The following is a 12,499-nucleotide window of genomic DNA, read 5'->3' as shown; positions in this document are numbered from 1 at the left end:
CACTATTGTTTTTCATAACACCTTCTGAATGCCATAGATACACTTGTATTCACCCTGAAGACATTCCCCTTTTTGACCTTTAGATATTCTAAAATTAATTCTTCTTGCAGAGACAGAAGAAAATAATTTTGGCCCATCCAAGCTGGGAGTGTCATACTCAGGTCCCCAGTTTGCAATGCAGCCATTTTTATCTTTGACAGACTCAGATGTAAAAAGAAGCTATTTGCAGTAAAACAGAAAGCAATAATCTTAACATAAGATGCTTTGAAAGAACTGCTGGGCTGACCTGCAATGCACAACCATAGGTCCAGCATCAGGTGGGTTGCAGGTCTTGACTCGTCGCAGGAAAGCTAAGAATGGTGTTGGGTGTTCTGGGACACCATGGTCAGGCCAGGCAGTGAACTGGAATTGTCTTACTTCCCTTTTCTCACTTGAACCATTCTATGAAATGAAAACACTTCATGACAATTCTGCCACTTGATGTGATATTTGCACTTTTCAATGACACAACTGCAGAGGCACATATACCAGTACAGTATTTATACTACATTTGAGTACACAGAGAAACAGAACTGGTTCTTATACTTTGTGCTTCCTACATTCAAAATTTCATGGTTCAAACAATGCAAGAGCTTTAACTATACTGCACAGTAATGTATCACAATGAGAGACAGAGCTTTAGCTACTATTTAATTCAGTCAAATGGTTTTTCATAGTGAGAGCTCTGTGCTAACTTAGAAAACTCCATGCTGTGAAAAAAACCACACTCTGTAGAAGTTTCATTCTTCAGTGCCGCTCAGAAGAAATGAGGATAGAAAGTGGGAGGAGAGACAGAGAAGAAAGGGATTAGAGTGAGGAAATAAGACAGAAAGGCAGGCAAGAAAAGCAGGAAGAAGGAGGGCAGGTTGGCAGGAGACAGACTGATGAAAGGGAGAAAAGGGAAAGGGGTAATGGGGAAGGGGAGAAAAGGAGAAATGAGGAAGAGAGGAAAAGGGGAGGGAAGAATAGAGAGGGGAAGAGAAAGGAAGGAAAGGGCAGGGAAGGCAAGGCAAGGCAATAACTGTTGCCTACATTTAGATTTGAATGGTATGTATATATAAGTAGATGTACCTTGTAAAGTGCAAATGTACGAACGCAGTATGTCGCCAATTCAACAGTGTCTAAAAGCGTAACTTGGATTAGTCCGTAAGTTTCTGTGCCCCTACTTGGCCAGTATTGGTCACACTTCACCTGTATTGAAAAAAATGTCAATGTTTAATACAGTTCAAACTGACATATATTACATATCTGATGTGTTACCGATGAGTAACACATTTTTAAAGTAAGATCTGTTAGAATACTCAACAACTGCTAACATTATAACCCAAGTAATTAATTCTGTTATCAACAAAAATTACTCATCTTATAGTATTTGTCCAGTATTTTCTTCCACAATGGGTATTTGTAAATCCAGTGGGGTAGATTATTAAGAAATATTAGTAAGAAGGTATATAATTAAGAAAAGACAATTTATAGTAGCTAAAACCATGACCTGTATCTGAAACAACTCACATTTCATATTACAGAATTTAAGAACAGAGCAAATCCAGTAAAGGTAGGCAGACAATTTTTTTAGTGTTTGCCATATTTCACCTCTTTTGCACTAGCCCCCAAACATTTGAACAACTTCTTGTATCTTAATACTTAGTATGTACAGAAATACCTCAGTAAAAAAACCAAGGCATACTTTTAGCACACAGACAAACGAAAGCATACTAAAAACTATCAAGTGCACTGTTAGAAAATAAAATTTCCTTTCCTATCAGTGTTACAAAGAACAGATTCAATTTCTGCTCACAGGCATTTAAAAACCATGGTTTGATAGTTTGTCCAACAAATTTTACAAGATACAGGGCATTTCATTCAGATAAATCTCCTCTTCAAATGAGATTTCTGATAAAAATATGAATTATCATGCTAATCCAAACAGATGATGCCCATGGAAAATTAAGCAATACAACTTTAATATTCATGTGCTCTTCAGGTTTCTCACTCTGCACAGTACTTACTATGCCAAGAAAGACATAGTAAGCTTTCAAACTTCCCAGTCTTAAATAGCTTTTGTTTGTAGATAATTTCATTTTGAGACTCTCAGGTCACAGATCACTAATGGTTCACAAATCATAGCCAGAGAACAAGAAATATAGATAAAGAGGAAAAAAAAAACATCTAACCACTGAAGCAGGTGATGAATATTCATTAGATGAAAAAAAGCCTGAAACAATTTTTTGAGAATTGGTAGATGAATTTATAGGTAAGAAATTGGAACAAAATGACTAAAACTGTTTATTAATACTGTAGCCTTAAAAATGGGATTAATACTGTATAAAATCGTCTTATTACGAAATTAAGTAAATACTTTCTTGTACCATTTACTGAAATACTGAAAGACTAAGTACATAAAGTACTTCATAAATATTGATGATTTATTTGTAAGATTCATAACACTAAGAAAGCCACAGTGGCCTACTGCAAATCAGACAAAAAAATGTATCATCAATTGAGATATTTAAAAAAACCTACAGTAAATCTAGATTCAATTTATTATAAATATAGACACAGGGTAACTTGTGTCTATATTGGTTAACTATATTTATATATTTATATATTATATTTAACTATGTTATTGGTTAACTATATTTTTGACAAACAAGTTGTGGTTTATAATTTCTTATTTAATTACCACAGAATGACTTACATTTTTAATGGTAAATGCTGGTACATATTTGCTATTCTTTCTAATCTTAGCAGCTACATGTTAAGTATAAACCACTGACTAAACCAGTATGGTTTGAAATATTTTTTTTTATAAACTGAATGCAAGAATGTCTGCCTATGCTTTCGCAATTGTATGTTCATAGAAGCAGTGACAGCTTCCAGAAAGAATGCTTGAGAAATTAACCAACCCTCTCTTTAGATACAGTTTATTAAAAAAAAAAAAAAAAAAAAAAGAACAAAAACCAGTAATAGAGAGAAATAAATGTTCAACACAAAAATTAAAAGGAAATTCAGAACACAGTAATAGTATCTTTGCAAACAATAGAAAAATATTTGGGTGGGTTTTTTTGTTTCGGTTTTTGGTTTTTTGTTTAGTAATCTAATGGTAAGCATACACTTGGTTTTAGAAGAGTTTTAGAAGGTTTTAGAAGAGCACCTGCTTCTGTATGTGCCTGCTTTTTTACATGTGGTGTTTTTTCATCATTTATTCGTTTATCTGCATACACTAGAATTTTGTTATAATTTTTCTAAAATACTTTCTGTGAGAGCTAACTGATGCAGTGGAATGGTGCTGGGAGAGAACACTGTTTAAAAAAAACATACAATTTTTAGGCTAGACTGTGTATTATTTAAAATTGGAAATTGGTGAAAATAAGTATCAAATTTTTAGAAAGAAAACTTCAGATTGATGTGGATTTGACCTTTTGGAAGAATACGTGAAGTGTAAATTAAGAGAACTACATCTTTTATTCTTTTTGCTGCTTCATTTTTCTCAGAACAAGAGGTCTTCTACGGAGATGGGCCCTTAGCTGACTCCTACGGTCTTTTGCTCTGTGATCAGAAACCTCACATTCCTAATACTCCTAACAATTTAGAGCCCAGTTTATCTTTGTGAGAGATGAGAACAATATTTTATATTAGACTTCACCAGCAGCAGAGAATCTAATAATATAAGCTAATTGATAAGACACTATTTTCTGAGGCAGAGTTCCTTCATATTATCCTATGTTAATATCCCAGCATTTGGCACTGTAACTAAGTTTATTTTCCAGAAGTTACATACTTGTTTTTTCTGAAACCCCCTGAGTGATATAAAATTCAACATGAAATGCCAACAACTCAGTTTTAAAATTCTTTGCCAAATGTTTTTTTTTGCTTTAGTCTTTTGGTTGGTATTTAATTACTCTATAGTAAGGGCATTTCCTTCTTCACTTGTGAAAATTTGTTTGCAAAACAGGTGACTTTCATATAGTAAAGAAAGGGATGATACCATGCATCCTCTTTCTGAAAGATAAAGAAGATACTTATAAGATAAAGAAAATAGTTATTTTCCTAGAACTTTCGTGAATTTGAGTTCTCACCTTCCTCTTATCCACCCAGCTCCCAGTTCCAAGTGTTGATCTTTTCCTCTGCAGTCTATATTCACCTGCACCCAGTCAGAACTATTCTGTGCCACTAACTGTACATGGTTACAGAAAAATGCTTGTAGTATTCCAGTACTGGAATGCTTGCAATTTTCCAGTATTCTTTTTCCTGTTGCTAAAGATACCAAGATGACTGAAATATACATGAGCAGAACTCGATGGTGATTCCTAAGTGTTTTTTAAGAGAAATTCAACTAAAAGTAATGACAAGCATACTTTTTACTAGTACTTTCACTGTCTCATGATTGTTGGTTGCATTCTGCCAAAATGACTACATCTGAGATCAAAGCAGCTCTCTAATTATTAGTAAATATATTATGAAATCTTATGCTATGAAAGTATTAGAGTAGCACACTCAGCTAGAAGACATAACTAATGATTGGCATATTTTCTTAACCTGTCCCTAAACATAAATGTTTTTTTCCTTTACATTTTTTCCCACCATGCAAATCCTTCCTCTTTGTGGAAGTACAAGCACTTACAGAAACTAAAGCTGCAGGTAAATGCAAATGCTTTCTTCTCCATTAAAAATGAGAAGCTTGAGACCATTTCTGACTTAAGAAGTTTAAATACCTCCAGAGTTCCTGAGGATCTCTGTGGATATTCACACTTCAACAAGTCACAGATACTAGACAAAGCACTGCCATGCATCAGTAGTTGAAGGAAGTGTATTTCCATATGAACATGTGAATACAAACATTTCTGACATTCAAGGGTAGAGAAATAATTTTCCAGTATAAATTTCCATCAATTAGGCTGAAAAGCCCCTTCAGGTGATTCTTAATACATGAACCAGCTGTTACAGGCCATCTGAGATGGTAAGAACAAAATGCAGATCAGAAAGCAGTACCAGAAAACTGTATTACTAGCAAACTAGTAATATAGTACATCCTTGACTTAAGAATGGTGTATAAATGTTGTATGGAAGAAAACAGTAATTCGTAATAATCTTATTTCTTTGGTTTTATAAATAATAAAAGTCTTTTGAAACAACCTTTCTAATGAGATATTCGGATGGTCTTTGTTCAAAACTAAAATATCATCACAATGAGGTTAAATGGTAACAGTAGTTGTTCAATAAAAAGGTAGTGCCAATTGTTGGTGATGTGTCAATTGTTGGTGACGGAAAAGGCTTCAAACACTATAAGGCTTGCTTAGTGCTTTACTCACTGCAGCTAATGTTCTATCACTAAGCTGTTGTTTCTCTAAAGCCATTCTCCCTTTTTGTAACAATGCCTTGCCACCTAAAGAAAAGGCTGATTTGAGTCTGAAGACCATAGACACTGACACTAGTCTACAAGATTGCAACCCAAAGATGGCCCTTTTCTGGAAGGTTAAATGGGGCACTGAGGAACCTGGTCTAGTGGAAGGTGTTCCTGCCCATGGCAGGTCATTCAGAACTAGATAATCTTAAAGGTCTTTTAACCAAAAGGGTTGTCAGATACTGGAACAGGCTGCCCACAGAAGTGATGCAGTCACCATCCCTGGAAGTGTTTAAAATGCATGTAGGGACATGATCTGTGGAATTGGAAATGTGGACAAGTGGTGAACTGATGGTCAGCAATGCTGGGCTCATGGTTGGACTTGATCTTAATGGTCTTTTTCAACCTAAAAGATTTTATGATTCTATAGTTCAGTGACTGTTGAAGCTTCTCTGAACTGAGTACTTGGATTTTAAAAAGCAAGAAATTCTGCATCCCACATGATTGTAGGTCTTAATGACAGTAGCCTTGAAAAAAGAATTTTCAAACAGGATTTGGAGACAACATAAAAGAACTTCAGGCTGATCAATTCATAATCAACTATAGTCCTCCAGTATGTCTGCAAATCAGCCTACACTAAACTACTTTTTTTGGTATTTCTCTGACACTGTTAGTAGGTTAAAATTTAATAGTGAAAGATAGCTGATAACTAAAAAATCCCCCAAACTGTTTCCATTCAGATCCTTACTACAGTGCAGTGTGGTTATTAAAACAAAAAAAAAACCCCAGAGACTAAAAGGAGAAGGGCATATTTGAAATGTGTTCATCCTGTCTTTCATCTTCAACTGTAGAAGCCAAGAACAGTTCAAAACTAAGTTGCTGGCATTAATGTGAGATTCCATTTTTTAACTGTTCCTAACAGCAGGGAAGGCAGGGTCTTAGTGAATTATTTTTGAAGTTTATCAAATGGTAAGGCACAGAAAGATTTTCCAAAAGGGTCTCAAAAATGTTTATATAGATGCGACTGAGAGGAAAAGTGAGTGGGCTGACTACTTTTTGCTTCATCGTCTTCCTGTACTCAAGGCTAATCACTCTGTGCAGCCTGAATAATCCTGTCACTGAAAGAGATGTTACATTACACTATGAAAAAGATACTGGATAATTCAGCTTACAATTCAAGTTCTTTAATGAAGATTTTCCATTCTCCATAGAACACAACTATCTCTTTTAGCTGATATGAATATTTGTAAGAAATCAGTGAAACAAAATAATCAAAAGAGTGAAACTTAAGAGCAGCAAAATTCTATTACTCTTATGGTTTGGTTCAGCTGAAAGCTAGGAAGTGAATGGATGAAACGGCATGATAATGAAAAATGGTACATCACAGAAGAATTTGGGAACTTCAGGAGGTTTGTTGGTATTCTGATTTTTAATAGAACTTTGTGAGATTTCAATTGCTAAATTAATTCACAAATAAAATTTTTAATTGTATATATGCATTTCATATGGCTCTTGTGACAATAACCAGAAAGAACACCTAGGGAAAGCATCGATTACCAATACGTGACTTTCAGTAGTCAGATGCATCTCCTGACTTCCTCAGAAAATAGGACAAGCTTTGTAAATGACTGAAAATGTTAATCATTATATTCTCTTACAGAGAGACCTGTCTGAAGAAGTTAAATTTCCCAGCTGTATTTCTCACCACAAAGGAGAACTAGTCATGTGTTTTTCACCAGAATCTGCTAAATAAGGAAATATGGGGTTATTTTCCCTTAACTGTAATAAATTAATTCACTGAGCTCTCTCATGCCTGAAATTCCTTGAAAGAACTCCTGGCACTGAAGTAATAGATTGCAGTGCTAAAGCAAAGATGAAGCAATCACTGAATTTTGAAAATAAATATGCAGGCTTTTTAATTTTGCAAGGAAAACTTCGAACTCTGAATGTCAATGGCTATTGTCCACATGTGGCATGGTCATGCTGTCTGTATTATGAGTTGCATGATCCAGTAATGTATTATCTTACCTCAAGCAAAAAGCAAATAAACTCAGCAAATAAAGTCAAATTACAGAGTTACAATACAGTTTTGACTAAATCACTTGCTGTACACTTGCCTCAGGGAAACACTACTTCTGACAAAACTACCAGTTTACCCTAGCAGCTAAGAGAAACCATTTCATTTATGGACACAGAACCATAAATCAAAAAAACTGAATGGCTGCCTTGAAAAATAATTGTGGCAGTATCAGGTATTGATATATAATTTGAGATAAGACTCTGGTGTAAACAGTCCTTGAAAGCTTATTGTGGAAAAGACTGCACGAAATATCCTATGGAGTTGCTCCATTCATGACATTGTGTTTTGGAAGTTCTTCAACAGTTCAACATAAATCACCTTTGCAGCAAAGATTATTTCTTCCTGCTACAGCCCCACAGGCAGGGAAAACAGTTGATTGCCATGAAATTTTTAACAGCCTTTAACATGCTAGAAGACTATTATGCTTTCCTTCACTCTCTTATATATAAAATAAATCAAATTCATTTTGAAGTTCCCCATACATCATTTCTCCAACCTCTGGTCATTACTGTTCTCTCCTAGATTTTCTGTAATTTACAAACACCTTTTAATTTTTTTTCTGTATGTCTTCAGCTTCAAATTTCTATAAGCTGAAATAACCACACACGTTGCGCCAAAACTAATTTCAGCCTATGTAGTGGTAGCATTTCTTTCCACACAAAATTAATCTGGCTTATAGTATGGCATTCTCACAGACATTTTGCTGGGTGACATAATAATTTTAGCTGAGACACCTTGGCACAGCACTTCTACCTGTAATGTGCCTAGAAAAAGAAACTTTAAGCTTTATTACTGAGTGCAGTTTATGTTAGTATATATCTAGGATTAGATTCTTTAGTGAGTTAAGCACCTATGACTGAGTGCAGTTTATGTTAGTATAAATCTAGGATTAGATTCTTTAATGAATTAAGCACCTATGACTGAGTGCATTTCAGTGAGAGTTGGGCAGCATATACCAGCCCTTATGCCTTTAAGAATCCTTCCATAATGACCAAAGATATGGTTGTGTTTTACAGTTCTGATGTGGTAACTGGTGATTCCAACTCATGCAGTGTTGCAGGAATTCTTGGACTGCTGCCCTTGCATTCTGCTACAGTGAAAAAACTCAAAGTAGAAACCTACACATTTTTATTTTTGTAAATCTGGTGAACACATGTTATACTTGACTTTTATTTTGCCTTTTTTTTTCTGCTAGCAATCTCATTCATTCTTCTGACTCATATCCTAGCACCTTGAGAGCATTAAAGAAATGAAATAAAATTATGATAGTATGTAATTGATAGAGAAGTTACTGGCTTGTCATTAAAATTAAGGAGTGAGCAGTCCTTAATTAAGTAACAAAATTGCACATTTAATTCTTCACTATAACAATGCAATTCAGTATGAAAGAACACCACCTGCAATACACGTCCTATCTGCTACAATGTCTGCTGGGAGAAATGTTAACTTATCTTGTATCAGTTGATTACATTTTTCCAGTTGCTGCAAAACATAGATAAAATGTCTTGGGTTAGTGCAGTGGTGTTTTGGAAGCAGGGGGGGCCACACAGGTGGCTCCTGTGAGAAGCTGCTGGAAGGTCCCCTTGTTCCAATCCTAGTCCTGCCTCTGGCCAAGGCTGAGCAGATATGGGGAAATGGATGCAGCTCTGAGTGTTTCACATTCAAGAAGGAGAAAACAAAATTGAAAAAAAAATAAAAAAAGAAAGACCCGCAAAGTAGAGGAGAGAAGGAGGTGAAAGCCATGCCAGAGCAAAGACACCAAGCAGTGTGCTTCCCTCAGTGATGGAGGGGGAGAAGGTTCCCAAGAAGAGATTTCCCCACAGCCCATGGTGAGGTGTCTACTGTCCCCCTGCAACCCAAGTAGGAACACAGTGGAGCAGTTCCTGAGGGACCACAGTGAGAAAGACATGGATTTACAGCCTCTGAAGGATCACAGTGGGCAGATACGGAGCTGCTGCGGGGGAGTGTCACAGGTGAGCAGACATGGAGCTGCAGGCTGTGCAGACTCATGGAAAGGGGCAGATGTGGATCTGCAGCCATGGAGGACCCTGTGCCAGAGGAGGTGACTGCTCCTGAAGCAGCCGTGACCCTGTGTGCAGCCCAGGCTGGAGCAGTCTGTGCCTGAGGGACTGCACCTGTGGGAGGCACTCATGTCAGAGGGGTTCCTGAAGGACTCTCCCGTGAGAGGGACCCCGCATTGGGAGAGTGTGAGAACTGTAATTGTAGAGTGAACATCTCTCTGTACTTACCTCAATTAATAAGCCCTTGTGTGGATTTTCTCCTCCCTGTCGCACAGTGGGGGTGGGAGTTGCATGAGTGGAGGTCTGGGTGTTATTGGATGTGCCTAAACCATGACACTACAATTTTCCTTTGTTTATTTACATATATCACAACCTAAAAACCTCATCTTTTTACATATATGTGTTACCCAATAGGAATTAGTGCACCTTTTTTGCACAAAACAATTACATCTTTTCTAAATACAGTACAATACAGGTGCACTTTGGAGAATATTGATACAGTCTATACTGAATTGTTAAATGAACGTATTGATAATTTTTCTATTCATACTAGTGAAGATTTCTTATTGCCACTTATTTTGTATCCAGTATTTTGACAGGTAATAGCTCTAGTTTTATCTGTCAAAACATACTTAGGAAGAAGGATCTAAACTTTGCTGCTGAAGCTGCACAACAAACCTTAATCACAATCATATAAAGCTCTGCTTCATAGCCTGTACTTGTCTGACAAATTTTCATGCATTCCATACAGGCAAGAAAATATTCTTACAGTTCTTTGTTTAATACTTACTATTGTGCAAGTACAATTCCTTTGTCTTAGCTACATTACATATCAGTGCCTACTTTACCATCCACATAGGAAGGCTCATTTAAAATGTTAGCAATTTGTGGATCTGGTGTAGAAGAATTTAGGGTTCTTCCCAGATCTGCCTTTATTTTTCCATGCCTATGGCAAGACTTAGTTATCTTTGGTGTCCAACAGTTTCTTTCAAAGTTGTTTTTACTAAAAGAGTCTCAGTGTAGAATTACATTTTCCACTGTGATTATTCTGATGTTTTGGGTTTTGTACTACTTGAATCTGAAAAAAAGATTTTCTTGATCTAATTAAATATATTCTACTCCTTCAAAAAAACAAAAAAACAAAAACAACAAAAAAACAAACCCAAAAAAAGCCTCACACCCCTCATAAACCTACCAAACAAAACAATACCCTAAGGAAGTAGTTTACTACAGTTTCCACTTTCAAGACACACATCATCATCTACTTGGTATTTCTACTGCCACCCAATTTCCACTTTTCTAAAGCCTTCCTCATCAGTATAGAAGTTCAGAATATAACTAATTTTTCAGTAATTGCTAGGGTGTTTATATTGTCAATTTAGTTTTTCTCTGATTGGTGTTTTCTGACAGAAGATTCTAATCTTAGGCACTATTGTCTCCAAAAAGAAATATTGCCAGTGAGGATCAGGAGGGAATATTTTCTGTAAGTTCCAAAACAACAGTAAATGTATTAAAACTAAGGAAATACATAACAAAGAAGGAAAGGATGCAGCTCTCTTTCAAGTGGACAATACACAACTGTGTACTAACTTGAAACAGGAGATAGGGCTAAATTTTCCCTGTTTGAGGTAATACTACCTTTTGTGAGAAGTGAGATTCTTCATTTCTGTCACAGGAAAATCTGAACTGTTGGGGTCGGAAAAGAACACAGTGGAGTGGGGAAGAGGTATTACATATTAATGCTTTACATGCTTTACAGCTTTCCTTAGTTCAACACACAGTTGCTCTTTTTAATCCCTTATTTGCAACCTTCCGTACTGTTCCTTTATTTCATTTAGATTAAATTCATGTATGTGACAAATATGCCACCAACACTGTTCCATTCACTGCTGGTGTGTACAATTCTTTTTGATATTAATCATGTGAACGGTAGCTGAATGATGGGACTGACTTTCTCCTTCCAGTCTGGCTTAGGTCAAGTGAGATTCAGGTGATGACATTTCATAGAAAACCAACAAAGTGTGAAAGGTTATAAGTGAAAGAGCTCTTTTCCTGCAGCTTCCTTTTAGGCAAACAAATAATTATGAATTCACTGTAACATCTTCATTTGATGTACTCAGCTGTAAAATATGTACATCCTCAAAGCTGAAGTTACTCAGACATCTAACACATGGTAATGAACCAATTTTTTTTCTGCAGATGCAATTAAAATCCCCATCTTTATCTATGCAGTCCAGGTCAAAAAGGCTGATGTCAAGCTGCAGTAGTACATAACAAAAAAGCAAGCTAAACAGAAATGACGACATGGAGATGGAAAGCAGATGAAGTCCCAGAGAGAAACGATCTTGCCTTACAGCAGGAATAATGATTAAGCTGTGAAGACACAAAAGCAATCAAAAAGGAATCAAAGGAAAAAGAAAAACAAAATTAGGGAAGATCTAAATCGCTAATGGTATGTAACAGTGTATTTCATGTTTGAAATTTCACTTGGTCTCCTGCTATAAGAATATGCTAAATAAAAATTATAGCAAGAAAAAATAACAGTGAAATGTTGTTATTGTATTATTTTCCCATACAGAGATTATCACTGCTGCCTCAGTTAATACCATTAATTAAATTACATGTAGGTATTGTATTATGAGAAGCAACTGGTATACCGTATTTTTAGAGCTGCAGACTTTTAAGATTGGAACTGAATTATGTACTGGATAGATGGTCTCTAATGTTATACACTGAGAGCATAAACTCACTTGACCTAAGAACACAGAATGAGCTAAATTATGCACAAAAAGTATGCAACCATAAACACTGAAGGCATAGAAAATCTATTGTCTAATTTCTCATTACACTCAGGGAATGTATTGGTGCTGAATGCCAATCCTTTCTGGAGGTGATTATTATTTTGATCAGTGTTTTTTTAGGGTGCAGTCAGGAAAGGATAGAGTTAGCTGAAGACTATGCTAAGCAGTTACTGGAGAGAATGAGTAGAGTTTTATTTAGTTTCACCAAAACATC

General features: G+C 35.9%; 1 protein-coding gene across 1 annotated transcript in view; it reads right to left on the bottom strand.

Annotated features, from left to right (window-relative positions):
• PTPRD (protein tyrosine phosphatase receptor type D) overlaps window positions 1-12,499 on the bottom strand; it is a 262,399-nt gene that overhangs the window by 31,367 nt on the left and 218,533 nt on the right. Inside the window, exons 29-30 of the mRNA XM_030466839.1 lie at window positions 1,111-1,230; window positions 287-441 (exon numbers count right to left, since the gene is read on the bottom strand). Of these exons, the coding sequence (XP_030322699.1) occupies window positions 287-441; window positions 1,111-1,230 (275 nt within the window). The remainder of the gene's footprint in view (window positions 1-286; window positions 442-1,110; window positions 1,231-12,499) is intronic.

Source organism: Calypte anna, chromosome Z, assembly GCF_003957555.1.
Source record: "Calypte anna isolate BGI_N300 chromosome Z, bCalAnn1_v1.p, whole genome shotgun sequence".
In the NCBI taxonomy this organism is placed as follows: Eukaryota; Metazoa; Chordata; class Aves; order Apodiformes; family Trochilidae; genus Calypte; species Calypte anna.
This window is presented reverse-complemented; position numbering and strand designations above follow the sequence as displayed.